The following is a 21,186-nucleotide window of genomic DNA, read 5'->3' as shown; positions in this document are numbered from 1 at the left end:
AGAGAAAGTCAATTGTGACAATAAATGCACAGCTAAACAAAAAATAGTAGATAAATCAAGCAGATTTTTTTCTAAAAAACAGAAAACTACACAAAAACAGTAACAAAAAGGAACATAACCATTTTAGTTTGCTAAAGCTACCAGAAGGCAACACACGAGAGATGGATCAGCTTTTAATAAAGGAATTTATTTAGTTAAAAATTTACAGTTCTAAATGTTAAAATAAATTTAATAGATTGAAATGCTGGTGATTGGTGAAGGGGAGGGGTAAGGGGTATGGTATGTATGAATTTTTTTCTGTTATCTTTTTATTTCTTTGCCTGAATTGATGCAAATGTTCTAAGAAATGATCATGATGATGAATATGCAACTATGTGATGATATTGTGAATTATTGATTTTATATGTAGAATGGAATGATCATATGTTAAAAAAAAAATTTACAGTTCTTCAGAGGAAAGGCAGCTAACTTTCATTCTGTGGGCCAAATCTGGTTCATGTCTTGTTTTTGTATGGCTCTGGAAGTAAAAAAGTTTTTTTATATTTTTAAAGAGTTGGAGGAAGAAGAGGAAAAATAGAAGGAGGAAGAGACATAGAAGGAATGTGGTCTACAAAGCCAAATTGTGACCTTTCATAATTTCCCAATCCCCAACCTACAATGTCAGTACAATTTCAATCAAAACCCAAAAAGTGTTTTTCGTGGAACTTAATAAATTACTTCTAACATTTATATGGCCAAGAATATCAATGAAATTTCTGTAGAAAGATAAAAAGAAAAAGACTTACCCTACCAGATACTGGAACTTATTATAAAGTTCTAGTAAATAAGACAATGCAGCACTGTAGAATAAATGGAGAATAGAAGTAAACCCTCAAATGATTAAACCTTGGAAAATGGCTGAGATTGAATGCTACATCAATGGGAAAAAGAGGAACTGGTAAATATCTGGGGATGGAAAAAGTGGTCATTCAATTTGAAAAAGATGACATTGGATTTTTTACTATCCACCATATAAAAAATTGAGCCTCAGCTAAATTAAATGTTTATATCAAAGATACAACATTAAAACTCATTATAAAAAGGTATATACTATTTTAAATCTTGTAGTAGGGGAAGAATCCTCTTAAAGATATAAAAAAAAGTGCTAACTCTAATGATTGATGACTTTAACTATATTAAAATATAAAATATTTGTTCGTCTAAAAATACCATTAAAAAAAGTGAGAAGTGAAGTTACAAACTAGAAAATGTTTGTAATGTGCACAAACAGGAAAAAAATTATACCAAGCCAATATTAAAACGCCAAAAATAAATTAAAAAAAAAATAACCCAATTGAAAAAATGCACTAAAGTTATGTGAAAGCAATTTACAGAAGAGTAGCCAGCTATAGCCATTCATCATATAGATTTTCAGCTTCATTAATGACAGGAAAGTATAAATCAAAGTCCAAATGAATACCAGTTTATGTATGCTCCACTGGCAAACATTTAAAAATCACACAATGTCAAAATTCGAGAAGTATATAGATTGACAAGATGTCTTATATATTGCTGTTGAGATTGGGTTTAGCTCCTAAAGTTTAAAGCAATTCAATTCCTATGTGTACACCCAAGAGAAAGAAGCTCTAATATATATATGGTGCCATCAGATTGATGGTCAATGAGGTAAGTGGGAAGCATAGAAAATTATAAGTGAGATGTATATGAAATAAGCCTGGAAAAAAGAGGCTTAGCAGTACAGAGGGAATAAGTCTCAATATTCTTGCTACACAGTACTGTCATGTAGTGAATACTGTGACTCTACTACAACTTATTTATCTTATTGTCTGGTAATACTTTCTTAATTTTTACTAAACACTGCTGTTTTTTTTTAAGGAAGTGTATTAACTATAATAAAGAACTGTATTTACTGTTTTGCATGAGGTAGAAAAAAGGAATGTCAATGATACAGGGTGTTATAAGTACATGGAGCCTTAAGTAGGGCATGAGGTTTTGCAGGTTTGTCCAGAGTGATTCCTTGATAAATCCCAGAAGGATTTGAATCGTGAATAAAAAAGTATTTGTAAAGTTCCCTTAGGGGAATGGTGAGAAAGGGGGAAAATACAACTTTCCCAAGTGGACAATTTTTGATATACTCACAAGCAGTGGGGACAACCAAAGCTATAGGCTGAGCCCCTAATCTTGGGGTTTGTTCATGTGAACTTTACCCTGCAAAAGATAGGCTAATCCTACTTAAAATTAGGCCTAAGAGTCACCCCCAGAGAACCTCTTTTGTTGCTCAGATGTGGCCTCTCTTTCTCAGCCAACACGACAAGCAAACTCACTACCCTCCCCCTCTCTACATGGGACATGACTCCCAGGGGTGTGGACCTTCCTGGCAACATGGGACAGAAATCCTAGAATGAGCTCGGACTCAGCACCAAGGGATTGAGAAAACCTTCTGGACTAAAAAGGGGAAGAGAGAAATGAGACAAAATAGTCAATGGCTGAGAGATTCCAAACAGAGGCGAGAGGTTATCCTGGAGGTTATTTTTATGCATTAAATAGATATCACTTTGTTAGTAAAGACGTGATGGAGAGGCTGGAGGGAACTGCCTGAAAATGTAGAGCTGTGTTCCAGTAGCCATGTTTCTTGAAGGTGATTGTATAATGATACAGCTTTCCCAATGTCACTGTGTGATTGTGACAACCTTGTGGCTGATGTTTCTTTTATCTACCTTATGGACAGATGAGTAAAACATAGGATTGACCTAGAATGAGCTGAGACTCAGCATCAAGGGATTGAGAAAACCTTCTCGACCAAAAGGGGGAAGAGCAAAATGAGACAAAATAAAGTGTCAATGGCTGAGAGATTCCAAACAGAGTCAAGAGGTCATCCTGGAGGTTATTCTTACGCATTAAATAGATATCACCTTTTTAGTTAAGGCATAACATAGAGGCTGGAGGGAACTGCCTGAAAACGTAGAGCTGTGTTCCAGTAGCCATGTTTCTTGAAGATGATTGTATAATGATATAGCTTTCACAATGTGACTGTGTGATTGTGAAAACCTTGTGTCTTATGCTCCTTTTATCTACCTTATCAACACACGAGTAAAACATATGGAATAAAAATAAATAATAGGGGGAACAAATGTTAAAATTAACTTAAATTGAAATCAATGAATGGGAGGGGTAAGGGGTATGGTATGGATGGATAGTTTTTCTGTTTTCTTTTTATTTCTTTTTCTGAATTGATGCAAATGTTCTAAGAAATGATCATGATGATGAATATACAACTATGTGATAAAAAAAGAATGTTCATATTGAATGTTGATTGGTTTTATTAATAAAATTTTTTTTAAAAATTATATTCTGAGACTTTGGATGCCCACAGCAAAAGAATAAAGTTGGATCGCTATCCTACACCACATACAGAAATTTAATCAAATGGATTAAAGATGAAAAATAAGAACTAAAACCAAAAACCTCTTAGAAAACTTTCATGGCCTTGGATTTCACATGATTTCTTTGATGCAACACCAAAAGCATATGCAACGAAAGAGATAAAATGAACTTCATCATAATTTTAAACTTTTATATATCTAGGGGGTGCGGGGATATGCTTTTGTATATTAATGGGTGAAGAGTTTCTGTTTGAGGTGAGAAAAAGTTTTGATAACAGATGGTGGTGATGATAGCATATTGTGAATGTATCAATACCCCTGAATATTCAAGAAAATAGTTAAAATGGGAAATTTGGAGCTATATATATATATATATATATTACCACAATAGAGGATTAAAAAAAAAAAAACAGAGTAGCTCATGTTCTGTGTGACATTGGGTAAGATGAAAGTATTTGTTTGTGTTTCTAACACAATTTGTCATTTCAACTTCAGTTTCTGCTTCCAGATAGAACATAAACAAACCACCTTCCTCTGGCCCAATCAAATCATTATAATCAAGTCTATTTTTAAAGAAACAGACGTCACAGCATCTTGAACACAGAGTTTAACTATATTTGGAACAATGATCTAATTAGAATATATAGATAGAACTATACGGTTAACAACGCTTTGTAACAGTAAATTTATGAAAGTACACAAAAATATGAATGTGTGTGTATGTGTGTGTATTCGAAGGCATTTTAAATAATAAAGGTCTCCATGCTCAGGCAAGTGACTACCCAGAGTACTATTTCTTAACCAGTGTGATGGCCAAATCAGTTTGGTCCTCCTTAAGAAATGAAAGAGAATAGAGGAAGTGTCAGAAGTTTGGAGAAAATATAATGTCCAAATTTTAAGAGAGGAGACAGTTAAGGTCTACAATATATACATCTTTTGTTTGGTATGAATCAAGGGAAAATGCTAACATGGTTTTAAAAGGATGGTGGGTGAGTGCTTTGGAATGAAGGTTGTAATCACTGAATGGTACTATAGACACACCAGAAACAAGCTATGCCAGACGAAGCTCACTGTGCTCTTTTTTTGCATGGGCAGGCACCAGGAATCGAACATGGGTCTCGGGCATGGCAGGCAAGAACTTTGCCACTGAGCCACTGTCACACCACCCTCACTGTGCTTTTTAATAGGGTGACTAGGCTGAGAGCTCCGAAAATGCCTTAGATTTAGTGTATCTTGATTGCAGGAAGGCATCTGGCAAATTCAGTCCTAATATCCTTATAAGGTGCAGAAAATAAGAGCTAAATGAGAATACAGTCTAGAATTTACGAACCATAGATGAGGAGTTTGTTGACAGATCGGTGTCAATCTGGCAAGAGTTCTGTGGCAAAAAAAGTGATTTACACAGAGTTCATTTCAGTATAATACCCATGTATTTCAACTGGATTGTTCATCCAGTAACATTGGGTGCCTAAAAAAAGGAAAAGAGATTCATTTATTGGGGGTGAGCATTCATCCCATTGAAAGACATATGGCTTACAAGGAGGTGGAAATCATTTCTCCTCTACTGATGTTTACCCGTGCACTTTCCCATATTTCCCATCCCAGCAAAAGCTGGAGGAATAGGATTGGGTCCCAGGGTATCCTCTTCACAGAATGTATGTGACTCAAACATTTGACATTTCTCTTTCCTATGGAAATGTTAATAGTTAAGTAACAAAAGCAAGGACAGACTAGTACAGTAACATTTGTTTAAAATATATAAATATGTAGAGTATTATGGGCCTTGCTAGCAGGGAAACTGGAAGACCCATCGGCATGGTCCCTTCACGTCTCCAATGTCTCCAGATGTCTGCTGCTTCTAGTTGAATTTCCTTTTGGCAACGTGTATAAATTAACACTTCATTAATTTGCATTTCATCAAATAAATAAGGAAGAAGGAAGGAAGGAAAGAGATAAAGAAAAGAGGAAAGGAGGAAGAGAGGGAGGCAATTTCCCTATTTCCATTGCGTCCCCCACTCCATTAGACTAGAGCTAAACATAGCTTTTCACTGGTCACTCTCACAATGCTGTTGCTTCATAAGTTGGAGATTTCTGTCTTTGGGCTATTTCCTCCCAAAATATGGCGGAAGAGAAGGAGTCTAATTACTACAACTTCAATTTCTCCACACTCTCGAGTACAATAATAGCACCTTTTCTTCCTTCCTTCCTTTCTCTTTCTTCCTTTCCTTTCTTTTCTTCCTTCCTTTCTCTCCTTTTCTCTTTTTTTTCCTTTCTTTTCTCCCTTCCTCCCTCCCTCTCCCTCTCCTTCTCCTTTTCTCTCTTACAACTGAATTTCTGACTCTGAGCCTCCATTCTCCCACGCTGGCAGAAATTTTCACTTCAGTCATTCTTAGATTCTTTGCTCCTTCCCCAAAGTTATACCACAGTCCTGGAATCCTACACAACGCCAAGGAATGGCAGGGTACAAGGCAGGAATTTGTGGATGACCTTTAAGTCATAGACTGTTAGTCATTAGTAGACACAGCTTACCACAGGTCACTACTAAGAGGCCTATTGTCCCATTGGCATAGTTCCTTTGGGTCTCCAGGGTCTTCAGATGTCTGCTGATTCTAGGTTACAGATGGAACCCAGGTTTCCTGTAGTTCCATCTATCACAAGGCCAATCCTCCTTCAAGCCTTGCTGCCACTTTAAGGAGAGTGGCCAGTTGTCAGAATGTAGGTCCAAATTCCTGCTTTTCTAGAACCCAATACCTCTTTTTATTCTTCCACCAACCACATACTTCACCTTACTTAAAATACATTTAAGATATCAAAACATTCTCTGACTTGATTCCCTGCACACCATATACTCTCACACCTCTACCTGGGACACCTCTCCTATCTATCTGCTTATATCTTATCTTGTCCTTCAAGATCATTTAAATTGTCATTTCCCCCCTTGGAAGCTTCCCTTGCACTGGTCTCCTCCACTGTCCAGTATTCTCCAGTATGTCACCTTTTCAGTACCTACTGCAATTGAGTTGCGAGCATTGATAATCTTATTCTTGTTGGTACCCGGTCTTGCTTAATAGGTGACACTGTTACTTATTTCCTACTTACTTGCTAAGTGTCTCCAATAACAAAGAAGTTTGCAAAGTACAGGACCTACCCCGGTGTGTGTGTGCATGTGTATGCATGTGTCTTCCCTGATAGGCTTAATACACAATACTCCAAGACCCCCCCAATAAAAACCAATATCAAATAAATGCTCATTGAAAAAGTGAGCCAGTCTACTTCATAACAAATTATTTCTCAGTAAGCAAAACGGAAAATATGCATGATGATATTTTTATTGAGATATATTATATATTCACACACCATATAATCATCCAAAGTGTATAATCAATGGTTCACAGTATCATCATATAGATGCGCCTTCATCATCACTATTGATTTTTTTTGAACATTCTCATTACTCCAAAAAAATAAAAACAAGAATAAAAGTAAAAAAAAAAAAGAATACCCAAAACATCCCATATCCCCTATCCCCACTATAATTTTTCAATTTTTTTATGTTTTCCTTTTCTAACTCAATATGATATTTTAGTATAATGTACTTTGTTATACCATTTACTGATATGTTATGAAAAATCAACCTCATTTATTCAGTTAGTTTTCTCCTTCAGAAGGAAACCTCAATAGCACTTCTTTCCTTTCTTGTCAGAATTTTGTATTCATGGCATTTCACTTTGTCCACCAGATGCAGTCTCTGGCATAGCCATGACTTACTGATTTGACAAATCTTAACAAGGTGTCTACTATGGGCAAGTGTTGTTTTGGACGTAGTAGAAACAAATGAATAAATCAAATCTTACATTCTGGGGGAACAGGAGACAAGTAATAAACAAATAGCACAACAAGCAAAACATTCCAAGAGAAAATGAAGTACCGTAGTGGAAAAGAGATTGAATTAACTTCCCTTGGAATGGGGAATTAGTCTTGAATTAGACAAATGCAGTGGTCAACAGGAGAGAGGTGATGGTAGAAGTTAAGAACAAGGTCCTTACGGGGGCACAGATGAAATCAGAAGGAAACATATACAATAAAGACTAAGATGGTATAATCTAGGAATGCCTAGAGTGTATAATGATAGTGAGTAAATGTAAAAATTTAAAAACGTTTTGCATGAGGAAGAACAAATGAATGTCAATAATGCAGGGTGCTAAAACAACAAGTGGTAGTTTCTTAAAGGTTAAATGCAACGTGGAATTTGAAACCTTATCAATGAACTCTGTACACTGTATATTAAAATTCATTGATAGATCTTATACTGCAGAGTGTTGAAAATGGATGGTAATTCATATTTTAAAACTTTAACTTATCTGTGAAACTAAAGCAAAAAATGTTTATTTGGTACCAAATTTATATTTTGCTTAGTGCAACTAGTAATATAACTTATGTGGACAGTTAAGTTGAACACAATGAGTACATGCAAACTTGAGTAGGGCATGAGGTCTTGTAGGTTTGTCCAGAGTGATGTATCAATAAATCCCAGAGTTATTTGAACAGTGAATGGAAAAGTATTTGCAAGGTCCCTTTGGGGGAATGGCAAGAAAGGGGGCAAATTCAACTTTCCCATGTGGAGAGTTCCTGATATTCTCACAAGCAGTGGGGATAATGAACGCAATGGACTGAGCCCTCAATCTTGGGGTTTGTTCATATGAAACTTATCCCCCCATAGGATAGGCTAAACCTACTTAAAACTAGGCCTAAGAGTCACCAGAGAACCTCTTTTGTTGCTCAGATGTGGCCTTTCTCTCTCAGCCAACACAACAAGCAAACTCACCGCCCTCCCTCCCCCTCTCTACGTGGGACACAACTCCCAAGGGTATGGACCTTCCTGGCAATGTGGGACAGAAATCCTAGAATGAGTTGGGACTCAGCATCAAGGGATTGAGAAAACCTTCAAGACCAAAAGGGGGAAGAGAGAAATGAGACAAAAGAAAGTGTCAATGGCTGAGAGATTCCAAACAGAGTCGAGAGGTTATCCTGGAAGTTATTCTTACACATTCAATAGATATCACCGTTTTAGTTAAGGCATAACAGAGAGATTGGAGGGAACTGCCTGAAAATGTAGAGCTGTGTTCCAGTAGCCATGTTTCTTGAAGGTGATTGTATAATGATACAGCTTTCCCAATGTCACTGTGTGATTGTGAAAACCTTGTATCTGATGCTTCTTTTATCTACCTATGGACAGATGAGTAAAACATAGGACGGACCTAGAATGAGCTGAGGCTCAGCATGAAGGGATTGAGAAAACCTTCTCGACCAAAAGGGGGAAGAGAGAAATGAGACAAAATAAAGTGTCAATGGCTGAGAGATTCCAAACAGAGTTGAGAGGTTATCCTGGAGGTTATTCTTATGCATTCAATAGATATCACCTTGTTAGTCAAGATGTGATGGACAGGCTGGAGGGAACTGCCTGAAAATGTAGAGCTGTGTTCCAGTAACCATGTTTCTTGAATATGATTGTATAATGATATAGCTTTCACAATGTGACTGTGTGATTGTGAAAACCTTGTGTCTGATGCTCCTTTTACCTACCTTATCAACAGACGAGTAAAACACATGGAATAAAAGTAAATAATAGGGGGAACAAATGTTAAAATAAATTTAGATTGAAATGCTAGTAATCAGTGAAAGGGAGGGGTAAGGGGTACGGTATGTATGAGATTTTTTCTGTTGTCTTTTTATTTCTTTTTCTGAATTGATGCAAATGTTCTAAGAAAGGATCATGATGATGAACACACAACTATATGATGATATTGTGAATTACTGATTATATATGTAGAATGGAATGATCATATGTTAAGAATGTTTGTGTTTGTCATATTTTTTAATTTAAAAATATGGATTAAAAATTAGTAACTAATAGGGGGAACAAATGTTAAAATAAATTTAGCAGATTGAAATGCTAATGATCAGTGAAAGGGAAGGGTAAGGGGTATAGTATGCATGAATTTTTTTCTGTTTCCTTTTAACTTCTTTTTTCTGAATTGATGCAAATGTTCTAAGAAATGGTCATGATGATGAATATACAGCTATGTGATGAAAAAAAGAATGTTCATATTGTAAAAAAAGACAACAACAAGGGCCTTAGAAACAAAAGGACAAATACTGTATGGTCTCATTAATATGAAATATAATGAGAAAACACTGAGAGCTAAATTTGAGAACACAAGTTACCAGGAGCGAGAAAGATGGTAGAGATTGGGCATTTGACGCTCAGGAGTACAGAATGTTTCGCAAAATTGTAAAGGTTTCAGAAAAGGATAGCACAATACTGTGCAATGGTAGCACAATCATGTTAAGTATGATGAACAAAGCTGAGTGTGAATACGGTTGAAAGAGGAAGGCTGGGAATACGTATGACATCAGAAGGAAAGATAGAGAATAAAAACCGGGACTATATAAATTTGTGAAACCTAGAGTGGATGATGGTGGTTAATTATACAAATATAGGAAAGTTATTACATGAATAAGAACAAATGTATTTCACTATTTGTTAAAAACTGGATGATATATATAGAGAAAAATATAATTAATGCAAGCTAGGGTCTATAGTTAACAGTAACATTGTAATATTCGTTCATTAATAGTAAAAAAGGCAAAATACCAAAGCTAATTGTCAATAAAAGAAGGATATAAGGGAGGGGTATGGGATTTCTTCTTTTTTTTTACTTTCTTCTTTCTTTTCAAAAGCAATAGAAATGTCCTCATATAGATTGTAGTGGTGAATGCATCACTATGTGATTATACCAAGAGCTACTAATTGTACACTTAGGGTGGATTGTACGATGTGTAAATAAAACTATTAAAAAAAAAAAGAACAAGGACCTTCCAATTAAATGGAACTGGATCCAGATCCACTTCTACCGCCCGTTGTGTGTGGCCTTGTACAAATCATTTAGCTTTGCAAAGCCCAGCTGACTCATCAGTAAAACAGGAATAATAATATACACTCTCTCTCATAAGGTGATTATGAGAATTACACTTGATCTTAGCCAAAAGGCCAAGAAGTTGTGATAATTTTGACAATTAAATATGATAATTCATGCAAATTGCTTAACAAAGTGCCAAGCACATAGCAGGCAATTAATACATAGTAGACATTATTTGGGTATATTTTAAACAGGGAATAATATTTCAGAATAATTACCTCAAATCAGATTTCCTTACACAACATTATAGGTTGGGAAAAAATATATTCATTCTCTGTAAAAATACTTACTGAGAAAGGTAGAAGATGCTGCAGCACTCCACCCAGATTGCTCCTTCGGGACAAGCAGCTCATTTCCCTTAGAGTTTGGCTGCTGAAGGCTCACAGCTGATAATCACTTTGGGAATTGCCCTGGACTGAACTGCCTCAGCGAAGGTTACACCCCTTTCTGGTTGATGCTAAGGAACAAAAGCCAACCCTCTTGTCTCCCTTTGGAACCATTTTGAAGGGTGATCCTGGCTTCAGAGTTCCCTGTGAGATTGGCTGAGGCCTCTGTGGCCACCTCTTCTCTCACTCCTTCACGGGGTTGTTCCTGAGATGACTCACCAGTAAATTCCTGCTCACCAATCTCCATCTCAGAATCTATTTCCCCAGGGAGGCTGAATTAAGATGACAAGGCACTACTTTAGAGCACAGTTGGCAAACTTTTTCTGTAAAAGGCCAGATGGTAAATGCTTTAAGCTTTGCAGGCCTGGCAGTCTCTGCCCCATCTACTCAAGTTACCACTGTAGTGTGAAAGCAGCCACAGATAATATGTAAACTAATGAGTGTGGTTGTGTTCCAATATTATTTAGGCACTGAAATTTGAATTTCATATAATTTTCATTTGTCACAAAATGGAAAAACATTCTTAATCAGTCCTAAAAATGTCAAGAGAGCATGGGGAGAAGGAAAAGAAAAACAAGATTCATAATTTCTTTTGGAAGCTTAATACTTCAAGAAAATCATACACAACAAAATGAAACTAGATATTTTAAATGGTCTTTATGTGTTGTTCTCCGCTTAGAAATAATTTCCACTAGAAAACAAAAGTAAGGGGATTTGAGTGGCTATTTGGTGGCTCTGGCTGTAACTAAGCAATCATTTAAAAATAAAAACACAATTGAATTTGCTACAATTTTAATGTTTATAAAGAATGGATCTCTAAAGGATCTACTGATAACAGAGAAAACAGAAAAAAGAGATATAAACATATCTTTTAAAAAATATATTTGAACCATTTTACCAAAACATAACAGCCTTCTACAGTCCATTTTCCCCAAGAAGAAACAACTTGGAGGAATTTATTTGGGTAACAAACAACATATTCTCAACTCTTTACTCAGAAGTCTTCTGGTTTTGCTTTTGCCATAGTGTGCTTCCTTCTTATTTGGATTCTTTTTCTTCTTTTTCGAGATCTATACCTCCTTAGATGAACCATAACCATTTCTTTTTTATCGTATTTATTTTTGCTTACTTTGCTGAATAACCCTCTCTTTGAAATAATACTTTATAGTTCCTTTTTCCACATTTCTTCATTATACGTAATATTATGAGGCTTCCCTTAAACTCACACCTGATTTCTATAGCTGACCTTTTACTTCTCTAGCTCTGAACTTCCTCCACGAACCCCTCCTGCACAATCTCAGAACAAATGTAATGAAGTGTTGCTTTTGGTTTGAGTAGTTGAGATACAGGAATGAGCGGATCCTCTCTATGGATTCACACTATTATACTGAGAAATATGGAGACTAGGAGTGCTGATTTCAGTCGAGGTTGAGGTTGAAACCAGTTGTAACAGGCGGTTAATGACTATGTCTCTGGCTTTTGAGGTCCCCAGGTTCTTCTCTTTAGACACTTGAAGACTAATTTGATCTACACTTGTCATGATGAGTTCAGACGCCAGAATCTGGGTAGGAGAACTGTCATGAAATACAGTGTCCATAATGTACTGCTGATATAACTCAACCACCTTCTCCTCTAGGTATTCATTGAGCATCGCATTAGAAATAGGCTTCTGCATTTGCAGGCTGCTTTTCTCTTTGATGCTGGTTATTCTCCAGTAGGATGAGTACCGCTGAATAGGTTTGGGGGGCAAATTACTGGATTGCGTGGAAATGGAATCCTCCATGGGCAAAAAAATCTCTGATGACTTCAGCAAAGGGCCGTATTCAAAACTGTTCTTAGAGGGAAAGTCTGTTGACACGGAATTAATGGCCATCACCTGGCCCCCTGCAATATGTAAGTCATTGTAATTCTTGCAAATACTTTTACAGGAAGATGGGACCAAGTAGGTTTCTCTGCTTGTACTAGGGCCTCTACATATTTCAACTGTAGTCGAGGTTGGACTTTCAAACACAGGATTGGGATCTGTCTGTATCACTATGGGCCTCTGATTTCTACTGTGCTGGTTGTCTCTTGAATGTGCTGAAGGAATGAAGTCGCCAGAGGATTTGCAGCTCACGTAGAGACTTCTGACTTGTGTTTCATTCACAGAGGAATAGGAAACAGTGGTAGCAGAATTTGTCTTCTCTTCCTTTTCTTCAGTCACCTGCTCATTACAAGATGCACAACCCCAGTGGATATCATTCCAGTAGGCAAGTCCAGTGAGATACCCTTCTGACAGCATTCTGGAAAGAGAGTTGATGAGTAACAATGGAGTAAAAGAAGACTGAGTCTTCAAAAGTTGGAAGTTAACAGAGCAAAAAAGTAAAAGTCAATAAATGAAGCCATTTCATTCATTCGCCCAGCCTTCACTATGGCATGTGCTAGAGATAAAAAGATGATATGTATAAAGATAAAGATGACTAAGACACAGTTCTACCCTTTAGAAAGCTTTCCACTGAATATAAACAAGTCCAATATTATAATAGCGATAGGCAGAAAGGAAGTATAGAGAAGGGGCCCCTAGCACAGCCTATGGCAATAGGGAAGAAGTCATGGGATGTGTTACAGAGGTGGTGATATTTCAGCTGAATTGTGAACAGTAAAAAGGAATTCCAGCCATAGGTACAGAGTTATAAGATAATATGGTGGTATGACGAAGTCACAATATATGAAGAAGCTGAGCATAAGTAGAAAGGGTTGGGAAAACAGAATGAAATTGAATCATGAAGGGACTTGGGGGTCGTGAGAAAGCATCTGCACATTGTCCCCTAGGAAATGGAAAGTGATTGAAAAGTTGTAATTTGGGAAGCAATATGGATAGTCTGGACAGTGGGTTACAAGAAAAATAATGAGGAAATAAGTGGCAAATTCTAATGAAAGCAAGAGTTCTATCTTACTCATCTTTGTATTTTATTTCTAGGAGTTAGCACAGTTATTTGCATTTAGGAGGTACCAAAAGCTATGTGTTAATTTGAATTAATTGATGCCAATTGCATGGTATAAAATTATTTCACTATCCGCCCATCATGAAAGACCACAGAGCCCACGTTCACATGTCAGTTAACCTGTTAAAGACACAACTTCTCATCTGGAAATTGAGAATGTGGGATTAAAATATCTCTAGAGTCCCCTCAAATTTTAATGTTGCATGAGTTTATGGATTAAGTGAGCATTAATCAGAATCGAAATTCATTTATGTAAATGAGCAGCAGAGGGCAGCAGAGAGCACACTAAGGCAGCTTCTGAAAGCTCACTTTAGCTGTGTGGAGAATAAAATAACATGTAAAAGTTATAAACAAAAATTATACCTACATTAATGCATTTAATCTTCATGACAACCCTTTAATGTACCATTAGAATGAAAAGAGTGCATCACGTGATAGCATCTTCAAATTTTTTAATAGAGAAAAATTATTTGAGTTTTTGAATGAATTGTTGGCATTTTTTCTTAATTCTCAGTGATTATCTGTAAAATTCTTTATAAGGTATTAAAAATACATACTTCAAATAAATGCTACCATATTTATTAGACTTCTCATCTGTGACACTAAAACTTAAACTGATGAATTACTTCAATTGCTCAAAGATATTTTATCACAGGAATTTGTTTCTCATAATAGAGAAGCTATATATACTTAAAATTTTCCATAACTGGCTAAGTGTGAAGGAAAAGACAGCTAAGGGCAATTGCAGATGAGATGTTCTAGGCAAACTTAGGCTACATTAATCATTACCAGACAGGGGAATACCAAAATTAACCTATGTACAAATTCATAACTTAGAAATACAAGCTGAAGTGCAGTACCTTGTTAAATCATTTACATGGATTTCAGAAGAAACTGCAATAAGATGTCTTCCTTCTAGTCTAGCGTTTGCATAGTTTTTCAGGAAACTGTTATTACAAGTTTTGTATTATAGATGCACTTTTAATTTACACGCAAACATGGAGTCAAAGAAAAAAACCTTAAGAGCAAAGAACTTTATGACAGCATTTGGAAAAACCTAAGTTAGGGGACAGCAAACTTTTTCTATAAAGGGCCAGATAATAAATATATGAGGCTTTGCAGGCCGTATGTCTCTGTCGTAACTACTCAACTCTGACATTGTAGCACAGAAGCAACCACAGACCATATGTAAATGGATGAGCATGACTCTCCAGATAAACTTTATTTCATAAAACAGGAGACAGGCCGATTTGGTCCCTGAGATGTGGCTGGCCAACTACTAACCTAAGTCAAAAAGTACATGCAATGAGTTGGATATAATATAATAATAATAGCAACTGTGTGCCAGGTGCTTTCCATACATTACCCCTAATATTTCAAAAATGCTGAATATTATTAGGTATTCTCATAATCTGTATTTTCCAAATGAGTACACCAAGATTCAGATATGACAGATAATCTTCCCCGGTTCCCACAGCTACTAAATCCTAGCGGCAACACTCGAACCCAAGTTTACAAACTCCAAAGATTGTGCTCTGTTCTAAATAACACATCACACTACTGCACAGTAGAGTGCAGTTACTATCACACGGTCATGACAACGAACAACCACTTCTTCCAGGGAAAGGGTATCAGCCTTGACTCCATTTAATAATAGCAGCACTTGCCAAATAAAGGAAGGAAGGAAGGTACGGCGGATTACAGAAAACGCTCCTGCATCACCACCACCCCCCACACAGAGGGGCAGCCCAGAGGTCTATAAGCACATTCCAATAGTATATCCACCCTCATATGTTTCTAAGGCATACAAATCATTTATCCTCTGGCTTTGCAAGTGAAAAAAAAAATTGCAGTTTGAATCTAATCAAATGAAAATTTTCCTTAACCATGCCTGCTAGAACCTGGCATCCCCTCACCCCTAATTTTACAATTGCCTTTTAAGCCTTCTGGACTGCTCCTCTCCAACTGCTCTCCACAGGGTTATTTAATATTTTTGATGCCCTGTTTAGACATAAATAGCTCCCCATTGCCTCCAGGATAAATCCATTCTTAGGCTCTCATGATATGTGGTCCTTGTCTGTCTTCCCGACCTCATCTCTGTTCCCATGGGACCTGGAACCCTCGCGGTGCTGGGCTCCTCCCAGTTTCCCCAAACACCATGCCCATTTTTAAGCATCTGCACATTTTTCTTCAGTTCTGAGAGCCCTGGTTCCCTGTCCAAACTCTGTCCCCACCACCCATATTCGCTTAGCTTCATCTCATATACTAACATTTCACAGCCCCTGGCCGTCTATACAGAATTCTTGTCCCTAAAAGAGAAGAGGATTCTGGTTTATTCTCTCCGCTACCCCAGTATTCAGGATTATATGAAACTTCAGCAAAAACCAGTTGCTAACTTAAACACTAAATACACCATTGGAACAGTCCTTGAAATGAATAATTGGGGATTGATGGGGAGTGGGGAGATTTGGGGGTGATAAGGCAGCAGAACAGCTTCTGTATCTGAAGGGCATTTGGGGCCCATGCAAATTAAGATATCTGAGAGCCTCGATGGAGACTGAGGTGTAAAGAAGACACCAGCAGCAGCTGCACACAAATGGAGCTGATGGGGCAGGGCTGCCTCCCGGCATCACAGGATATGACTTCATGGAAATAACAGCAGGAAAAAGCTATCTACTGGCTCATAAGGGATCTTGAACCTAGCTACCGGGGCTGCAGTTTGGTTCTCACCAATCAGCCTGTCTGTTTATACAGATCTACCTTTTAATAGTTATGCAATATTACATCTATAGGAACATTTTCTTTTAGTAAATCATTTCTCATCATGGACATTGAGGTTTTCTCACTTTTTCACTATGTGTAATCACTGGATATGCCTCCATAAATGTTTCCTTAGACCAGATTTGGAGAAGTGGAATTGCTCAATCATAGCTATTGCCAAACTGCCTTGCAAACAGCTAGGACAGATTTGCTGTCACATCAGCAATGTTTGAAATTGCTTCCAATGACATTTTCCAACACATCATTATTAGTATTATTATTTCGTTTGCCAAACAAATGAGCAAGTTTATTCTATGGCTTAAATTTGAGGGTGATCAACAATGCCTTTCTGACAAAAAAGGAGAAACGAAATGTAACAAAATAAGGAATCAGTGGCTAAGAGAGTTCAAATAGAGTCAAGAGGCTATTCTGGAGGCTACTCTCACACAAGCTTCAGCTAGATATTGCCAATTACCACAGTTTGCCGCCACCAACCAAAACCATTCCTGTTAATCCTAAAAAACACCCAGGGCTGTATCTGAGATTCTACAAAAGTTTCACACACTAAGATTACTTTTCAGAAACCTCCAACCTCGAGATGGTTCCTAGGCCAGGTATGCCCTGAAACCTAGAGGGGGCAGCCTCTCCAGAACATCAACTAGTTCCATCCCCCTATCCCATTTATCAACAGCCTTTTCCAACATAAAATAGTTAGAATGGCCACAGCCCAAGTACCTGTAAAGATTGGGAGAAGGATAAAATGAGAAGGAGGAGTTGTAACAGAGAAGATAGGATTTAACAAATGAATATGACTGCTAAATTATTATATTGGTATTTTCTTTTAGTCTCTAGTGTCTTGGAGCAGCTAGAAGGAAAAACCTGAAATTGTGGAATAACAACCCATATCAATCTCTGAAATTTGCTCTGTAACATCTTGTTACAATGTACTTTGAAATGTATTGTTTTTTTATGTTTTATTTCACAATAAAAATGTTTTTTAAAAATAAAAAAAAAATTTGAGGGTGACACGAACTGTCTTGTTAAAATTATATGTCGGTAATATATCACAGGTCTTATTTTTTAATACTCCTAAATCTTCACAAGTGCCCTTTTCATCTCTCCACCTATTTCCCCTATGATCTAAATTCTAGTTCCCATCATTCCAATGTAAATGTTATTTAAGGCCTTATTGATTCTTGGAACTCGCAAATAAACCACCGAAAAGCTTTGAAATACTTGAATATTCATTTGTTCTTCTCATTATAATAATTTTAAAAATCTATATTAAAGGCTTTGTTTTTCAGTGAATGAAACAAGAATTTTACCCACATTGAGGGATTTATTTAGGAAGGATATCTCTGTCTAAAATAGTGTCTGCAATTATCCCTACTCTTATCTTTAAAATACATGTTCTTTAGAGCTGGAAATTTATTGAATCACATACCTTAGGTTATAATCTATCTACTGTTTCATCTCTTAGAGCATTTATTGAAGGATTTTCTCAAGTATCACTCATCCTTATTTCAATTCCTGTTACAAAATATGTAATTCGGGATTATCTGCTCTTTCATCAAATATGAAATCTGTCTTAACTAATGAATTTATTTATGAAAGTCTAACTCGATGGTTAAGATAAAATAATTAATATTCGAAAGGCCTCTGTTTCCATAATGACATCACCAAGTAAGTAAATAATTTTCTATTTAGTTCTGCTTAGATCCTTATGATCAATGTTAATAGCTATTTCCAGGGCTTTGTCTGAAATGTGGATTTTCTTATTTCAAAAGATGTAAATTTTGGTACAGAAATATTAGTAAACGCATTTTGTCATAGCTTGGATGTTTCTTTGCAGTCTATTTTTCATTCTTAACTTTTTTATCTTGAAATAATTTCAAACATACAGGAAATTTGCAAAATTAACACAAACCCATACAGAGAATTCCAAAATATTCCCCATCCAGTACCCAGACCCACCAACTTTTAACATTTGCCATATTTGCCTCATCATTCGTTCTATCTATCTATCTATCCATCTATCTACCATCTGTCTGTCTTCCTATCTATTTTCTAAAATTTAAGAGAAAAAAAATAAATAAATAAAATTTAAGAGTAGATTGTATACATCATGCTCCTTGAACACGTAATATTTCCATGTACATTTCCCAAGGATAATGATATTCACTTATATAACCACCATAAGGCAGTTGTCAACTTGAAGAAATGTAACATTGATATGAATATTATAGTCTGTATTCCAAGTTTTTCTTATGCCCCTATAATGTCTTTTGAGGCCTTTTCTCCTCCATTATTAGATCTAGTCCAGGATCATGTATTGTATTTAACTGTCACTGTCTCTTTGGTTGTTCTTTTTTAAAAATTGTGACGATATCTATAAAACATAGGCCTTCCCATATCAACCGCTCCCAAGCATATCATAGTGGGATCAGTTACATTTACAATGTTGTGCTGCCCTCCCCACCACCATCCATTAGCAGAACTTTCCATCTCCCCACATATCCTTACTCGACATCTCTCACAAATTGAAAAAGTAAACATTATGATCATGTTTCTTATTTTTCTAGTGCTCTCATTTTGTGTCAAAATACACTGAGTAATTCAACATCATTGATGTTAATGGTAAGAGGCATGACAAATAAACACAATCCAAGATCCCTGATTGGATTTTGAATTTGAATTTAAAATATAAAAATGTTCGAGGACATGTGGATAATTGGGGAAATTTGAACATGGACCATACATAGTTATAATAGTACTGATGTTTAATTCCCTTGGAGTTAATAAATGTATTAGAATTAGATAGAAGATCACGCTTATTCTTAAGAGATACACACTGAAGTAGCCATGGGTCCCATATCTCTTAAAGTCAACTGCTATATACTCTCAAACAATCCAGCGGGACTAGAATTCTGTGTGTTTGTGTGTGTGTGTGTGTGTGTGTGTGCATGCACGTGTGGGTGAGAGAGAAAGAAAGAAGAGAGAGAGAGTGTGTGTGTGTAGCTGTGGCAAAATGTTAACAACTGGTTAATCTACATGATGGAAATAGGGTGTTCACTGTATAGTCGTTCCATTTTTAGGAATGTTTAACACAGGTTTCAAATACTTTTCACTGCTGCAAGAGGCACCTCAAGCTCAGAAATACAATCTTCTCACACTGATCTACACAAGAAATGTTATAAAAATATCAACACGAATATTCATACCAAACCAGGTCTATATACAAGCACAGATATATATATATATATATATATATATGTACAAGAAAATGACTGAGCAGGTTAAATGATAATTCAAAAGCCCACCCATGCATGCACTATTTTTAATTCCAACAGGGAGGCTTTCCTCAAAGCATCCAGGTAACTATTCAGAAAGCATCATCACTACAGATCATATTTCCTCGGGGTATGTCCTGCCATGTAGAAAACAGTTATCACAAGCTCACTAAACTGAATAATTCAGAGTCAAATCCAATCGGAATTAATTGTAATTTTATTATCTCTAATACTCCTTCACTGTAACTGAATCCAAGAGCTGTGTGTGGTGTTGCCCCTGCAAAATTCTGCTTAAGATTTTACACCTTCTTTTAAAAATTTAGCACAATTGAAAACTGTGCAACAATTAGTGATAAAGAACTGAATAAATTATGTAACGCATGCTTGATAAGACCCGTCACAAAGTTAAGGTAAAAAAAAATGCTTTAAAAAAGATGCTTTAAGGTGGGCAACAGTGGCTCAGCGGCAGAATTCCCACCTGCCATGCCAGAGACTTGGGTTCGATTCCCGGAGCCTGCCCATGCAAAAAATAAAAAATAAAAAAGGATGCTTTACAATCAGATAATTAAAATAACATCTGATGGAATGTTCATATTGAATGTTGATTGGTTTTATTAATAATTTTTTTTTTAAAACAAGGATGTCCAAAATGTAACTTAGTAGGTAAGAGAGAGGCATGTTTAGTTTCTCTTTATCAGGTGGGCCACGGTGGCTCAGCAGGCACAGTTCCTGCCTGCCATGCTGGAGACCCGGGTTCAATTCTCAGTGCCTGCCCATGCAAAAAAAAAAAAAAAAAAAAGTAAATTCTCTTTATCATCCAACTTTACTGAATGCTTCCTTAGTATCCCCCTTATCTCTGATTCAGCAAGCTAGAAAATAGTTTTAGATATCATAAGATTGGATCTGAGTTCTGATAATAAATGGCTAAGAAAATGTGAGAAAGGGAATTATAGAAAATGTTAGCAGGGTTGTTAGGCCCTTTGCCTTTGTTTTCTTACCTTCGGTAATTAATATGCTCCTCTGGCAGAAACACAATCGACCATTAGAGATGGCAAGTCAGCCTGTGCTCTTTCCAGAAATGTTCGCAAGCTATTGCTGAGTCTTCCTTGCACTGATAAACTAAGCTGCTCTTTGCAGTGTTATTCTGTTTATAACTGAGACTACGGGGGTGGGGGAGCGGGTTTTCCTCAAGTCTAATTTGCCCTAACGAAGCAGTGGGAAGTCCCGGGGAGGGGGTAATAACCGACAAACTCACATCAAGCCACAGAATGGTGTTTCTTCCCCTTTTTTGAAAAATGAAACCTATCTATGAAACTGTCTCTTGTTAAAATAGTTTATTGTAACACGTTATTTAAGGACCCTATCAACATGATTAAATTTACTCCTGAAATAATAAACTCTCT

The 21,186-nt window shown here is 36.5% G+C and overlaps 1 protein-coding gene across 1 annotated transcript; it reads right to left on the bottom strand.

Annotated features, from left to right (window-relative positions):
• Window positions 1–6,426: 6,426 nt before the first annotated feature.
• TASL (TLR adaptor interacting with endolysosomal SLC15A4) lies at window positions 6,427–20,915 on the bottom strand. Its single transcript, XM_077146117.1, has 2 exons — window positions 20,782–20,915; window positions 6,427–13,031 (listed from the first exon to the last, which is right to left on the bottom strand). Exon 2 carries the CDS (start codon window positions 13,028–13,030, stop codon window positions 12,116–12,118), a length of 915 nt encoding a protein of 304 aa, XP_077002232.1. The 5' UTR covers window position 13,031; window positions 20,782–20,915; the 3' UTR covers window positions 6,427–12,115.
• Between the last annotated feature and the right edge of the window lie 271 nt (window positions 20,916–21,186).

This window comes from Tamandua tetradactyla, chromosome X (genome assembly GCF_023851605.1).
Source record: "Tamandua tetradactyla isolate mTamTet1 chromosome X, mTamTet1.pri, whole genome shotgun sequence".
Classification (NCBI taxonomy): Eukaryota; Metazoa; Chordata; class Mammalia; order Pilosa; family Myrmecophagidae; genus Tamandua; species Tamandua tetradactyla.
The sequence above is the reverse complement of the archived record's forward strand: the minus strand, read 5'-3'. Positions and strand labels throughout refer to the sequence as shown.

Excerpts from the sequence above, each read along its gene's own strand:
- TASL (XM_077146117.1), bottom strand. The coding sequence starts at position 13,030 with ATGCTGTCAGAAGGGTATCTCACTGGACTTGCCTACTGGAATGATATC.